This window comes from Centruroides sculpturatus, unplaced genomic scaffold (assembly GCF_000671375.1).
Source record: "Centruroides sculpturatus isolate CEXI.00-Female unplaced genomic scaffold, Cexi_2.0 scaffold63, whole genome shotgun sequence".
Taxonomy (NCBI): Eukaryota; Metazoa; Arthropoda; class Arachnida; order Scorpiones; family Buthidae; genus Centruroides; species Centruroides sculpturatus.
This window is the reverse complement of record NW_019384640.1, coordinates 953452-957579: the sequence shown is the minus strand read 5'-3', so window position 1 is coordinate 957579 and position 4128 is coordinate 953452. Positions and strand designations below refer to the sequence as shown.

The 4128-nt window shown below is 28.9% G+C and overlaps 1 protein-coding gene across 1 annotated transcript; it reads left to right on the top strand.

Annotated features, from left to right (window-relative positions):
* Window positions 1-2046: 2046 nt before the first annotated feature.
* LOC111625991 lies at window positions 2047-3332 on the top strand. Its single transcript, XM_023369260.1, has 2 exons — window positions 2047-2395; window positions 3143-3332. Exons 1-2 carry the CDS (start codon window positions 2178-2180, stop codon window positions 3330-3332), a joined length of 408 nt encoding a protein of 135 aa, XP_023225028.1. The 5' UTR covers window positions 2047-2177.
* Window positions 3333-4128: the final 796 nt, after the last annotated feature.

Genomic DNA, 4128 nt, shown 5'->3' with positions numbered 1-4128 from the left:
TTCATAAAAAATAATGTGTATTATGAAATTTTTTCAGCTAGTTTTTTTTTTATCTTTCTACTTCATTCTAAGAGAACTTTTTTCCTCAGGCTTATCATGTGTTCATCAAGGCCTACAATGGGATGGCCAGACAATGAGAAATGGGACCTGCCATATCTGGAACAGACCACCTCAGAAAAATTTCTGTTTTTTTGACCTGCCTGAATTTGATCCTAGGTCTTTCAGAGCAATAGGCTTGTGTCTTGTCACCTTGTCAACCAGCCTGCTTTCAGCTAGTCTAATGAACATCATTTGCATCCTTCTGAATTTGAATTTACTAAAGAACACAAAAATAATATAAGGCTATAAAAAATTAGCAATGTCATTAGTGAAATATTCAATTATCAAAATTATTGTTTAGACCATCTTTTCTGACTTGATAACACATTATCTTGGCCTGGAAGTAATGATTAATTGAGTAATATTTATTGAGTAAATGATAAACTATTAATATCAGTACCAGTTCAGCATACTGATACCATATAAATATGAACACACCTGAATTCTACTTGCCGAGCTTTTTTTTCTTTTTATTCAAATGTTTTTGGCCTATTTGGATAGGCCATCCTCAGGCTTTTTTTTATCGTTCCAAATTGGAACCATTCGTTCAAATTTCATTTTGATTTGAATTTTCGAAATAAGTTAACAACTTTTTGTATATTACATAAATAAACAAAATAAAGTAAATAAATAAAATAAAATAAGTAAAATAAATATGTCCTTATACGCGTTACAAACATTAAATAACATTAAATAACATATTTTTACATGCGTCTAAATTTATAAAATAATAACTTCTTATAAACCCCAGTTCCCACTTTATGGATTATTGAAACCCATACATTTTTGTATTTTGTATTTCCATGCTGTTGGTAATGTATTTGCATCCTATTCATTTAAACATCGGTTCCTCATTTTACTTTTGTATCTCTATTTTTTCCATTTCCATCGCTAGAGACGGTGAGTGCACTGTTCTTATGATCTTCGCTTCATCCCACTTAACTATTGCTCCGTCGGCCTGTGCCATGCTTGCCAATATTGTGCTATTAAGTCCTTTACTAACACTGTTTTTGTGCTCTTTTATACGCACTGCAAGGTTTCTTCTGGTCACCCCTACATATTCTTTATCGACTCCTATTTGTTGGTTTTCATATGGGATAGTGTACACCCCGCTTGCTCTTCCATTCTTATTTTGTCCTTATCGTTCCTTAATAATCTATATATGTTGGGTGCTCATTTGTAAATTATCCTTGTATTTTTGTATTTTCCTAGCTCATCCACTACTTTTCTTGTCTGTTCATTGTATGTGAACTTGTTGAATGCAGTTGTGTTGCTATGCGCTGTTGTAGTTCTTTAGCTTCTGTTGTTTTCCATAACTTCTGATAAGGCCTCTGATTGTGGCCGTTTTGTATCCTAAACTTCTTGCTACCTTTTGTATTCTATCCATTTCCTTGTCACGGTCTTGCACATTGGTGCAGTACAAGAAGGCCCTCTTTATAAGTGCCTTCTTGTACTAGGAGTCGATAAAGAATATGTAGGGGTGACCAGAAGAAACCTTGCAGTGTGTATAAAAGAGCACAAATACAGTGTTAGTAAAGGACTTAATAGCACAATATTGGCAAGCATGGCACAGGCNTCACTGATATATATGCATTTTTTATTAAATGATAAGCAGACTGTGAGACTGCACAACTGCATAAATGAAAGAGGTATTGTACAGAAGTGGTTAAAATGTATCATTTTCAATTTTAATTACATAAATCTTTAAATTTTATTTTATGTGGCTTTAAATAAATGTTGATTTCGTTGTGTTAAATTATATAATAGTATTTATTAATTTTTCTCTATCTTCAGTGATAAATAAAAATTTCACATTACACAAAATCAGTTTATTCATATCAAATATGATTACATAATATAGGTATATAAATGCAATATGAAATATATATATTTCATATTGCATTTTGTGATATATACAATATGTAATATGATAATATCACATTTTATTATTGATAATCTTTGATTTATAACTTTTTAAAATAGTTGACTACTTGTTAATCAAGCCTGAAGAAAAAATATTAAAATCTGAAGCATTATTTAGTTATAGAATAGAAATATCTAGTTTACCAAAAGAATGGATGACTAGATTTATATCAAACAGAAAAATCATAAATAAATATTTGCATATAATGAATCCTAGTATTCACAAGCTTTTAGCTATATGGTATCAAGCATTTACATTTTGTATGATTGATATAAATCTCTTGAAGAAACAAGATGATGTCATTGATATACAAACCTTCGTGTTGAAGATTTCTGAACAACTTAAGAATTCAAATGCATTATTATTGGAAAGGTAATTATTTATTTAAACTTAAAGTTTTAAATTATGTGTAGATGATTTATAATATATAATAAATGATATACAGTATATATTTATGAAATTTAAAGTGTTTCAGATTGACATTGGATACAGTTAATTATATTAAAAGCTTTTTCAAAGTCACTATAGTTTCACACAGCATTTTATAGATAAATAAAATTTTAATGGATGATAAACTTTGTCTATTTAATTTGAGAAATGTTAACAAATGAAATAAAAAAATTAATTTTTTTCAAATTGTTTAAATTAAACACAGTGACTTGTAGAATGATCTAAGGTGCTTCTGAAATTGTAATTTCATACAGTTTTTAATTTTCCAATACAGTTGTCCCTTGATAATCCGAAAGGTATGGGATCAAAGGGGTGTCGGATTACCAAAAGTGTCCAGATTACCGAAAGTGATTACATATTTTGCATTGTCTTGCTAGCAGTAGCCTACAATATTCCGTACTTCAACTGTTCGAACAGAACTGCTCACCGAAAACACACGAAATGTGTGTCATTATGTAAGAATTGGGTGGGGAGATTCAGGTTGTGACATGCTTCTATGCAAGCAGACACGTAACGGGGACGGAGACTACGGTGACCTTGACGGGAAGTGCGTCGGACTACTGAGCATGTTGGATTACAAAACATCGGACTATCAAGGGACAACTGTATTATTATATTTAATAAATTGAATAGCTTAAATTTCAGTAATTATTTATGGTTATTTCACAGATGGTATTCAGCTGTTACAGAAGTAATTTCAAAAGGAATTAAAAAGAAATTAGTTCCACAATTAGATTCTAATCAATATTCACACTTTTTTAATTGTTTGGCAATTTTAATGTCAACGGAACTAAGAGAATATTGTTTACAATCAGTAGAAACATTTGTGCATTTCATATGCAATGAGGTACGAATATAGCTTACATATATGACACTTATAAGTAGAATTGATGAATTAATGATATATTTTGGTTAATTGAATTTAAATAAAAACAGATTTTAATGTAATAGACTCATTTAAATTATTGTAGTAACTGTAACATTATGAATAAGTAGATTGTAAAATATCATTCATCTAATGAAATTAAATGTTAAATATTGTATCAAGTATAACATTTAATTACATGTAAATCTTTATACGGAATTTTTAATTCATAATTTAGTTTTTATATATTTATTATTAAATACTATGATTAGATACAAAACATGATATTTATATTTGTATATAAATAAAATTAATAATATTTAAATTTGAATTAATTAATAATTTTTTTATTAATAAAATTCATTTTTATTTTTTGAAATATTTGTTTATTGACTTCATCAATTATAAAATTTATAAATAAATCTTTGATCTCTGTTAGTAATTCAAATTGATAGCAAATACAGAAGAAAAAAGCAGAAACAGTTTAAATATAAATAATAAATAACAAATTTCTATTGCTATATTTACTCACTACAAAAATTATCATTTTATCCTCATATATAATATATGGTTTTTCTTAATAACAAAAATTCTGTCATTATGTACAGTGGTGCCTCATATAATGTACACCTCGAATAACGGACGCTACGAACAATGGACTTTCTGTTTGGCCATTACGTGACTCGATCAACGGACTGGCTGTGAACAACAGACTTTTTGTTCGGCAGTTAGGTGAGGCGACACAACCAACTTTTTGCGAACAAGTGCGAATGATGTTTTCACTCTTTTG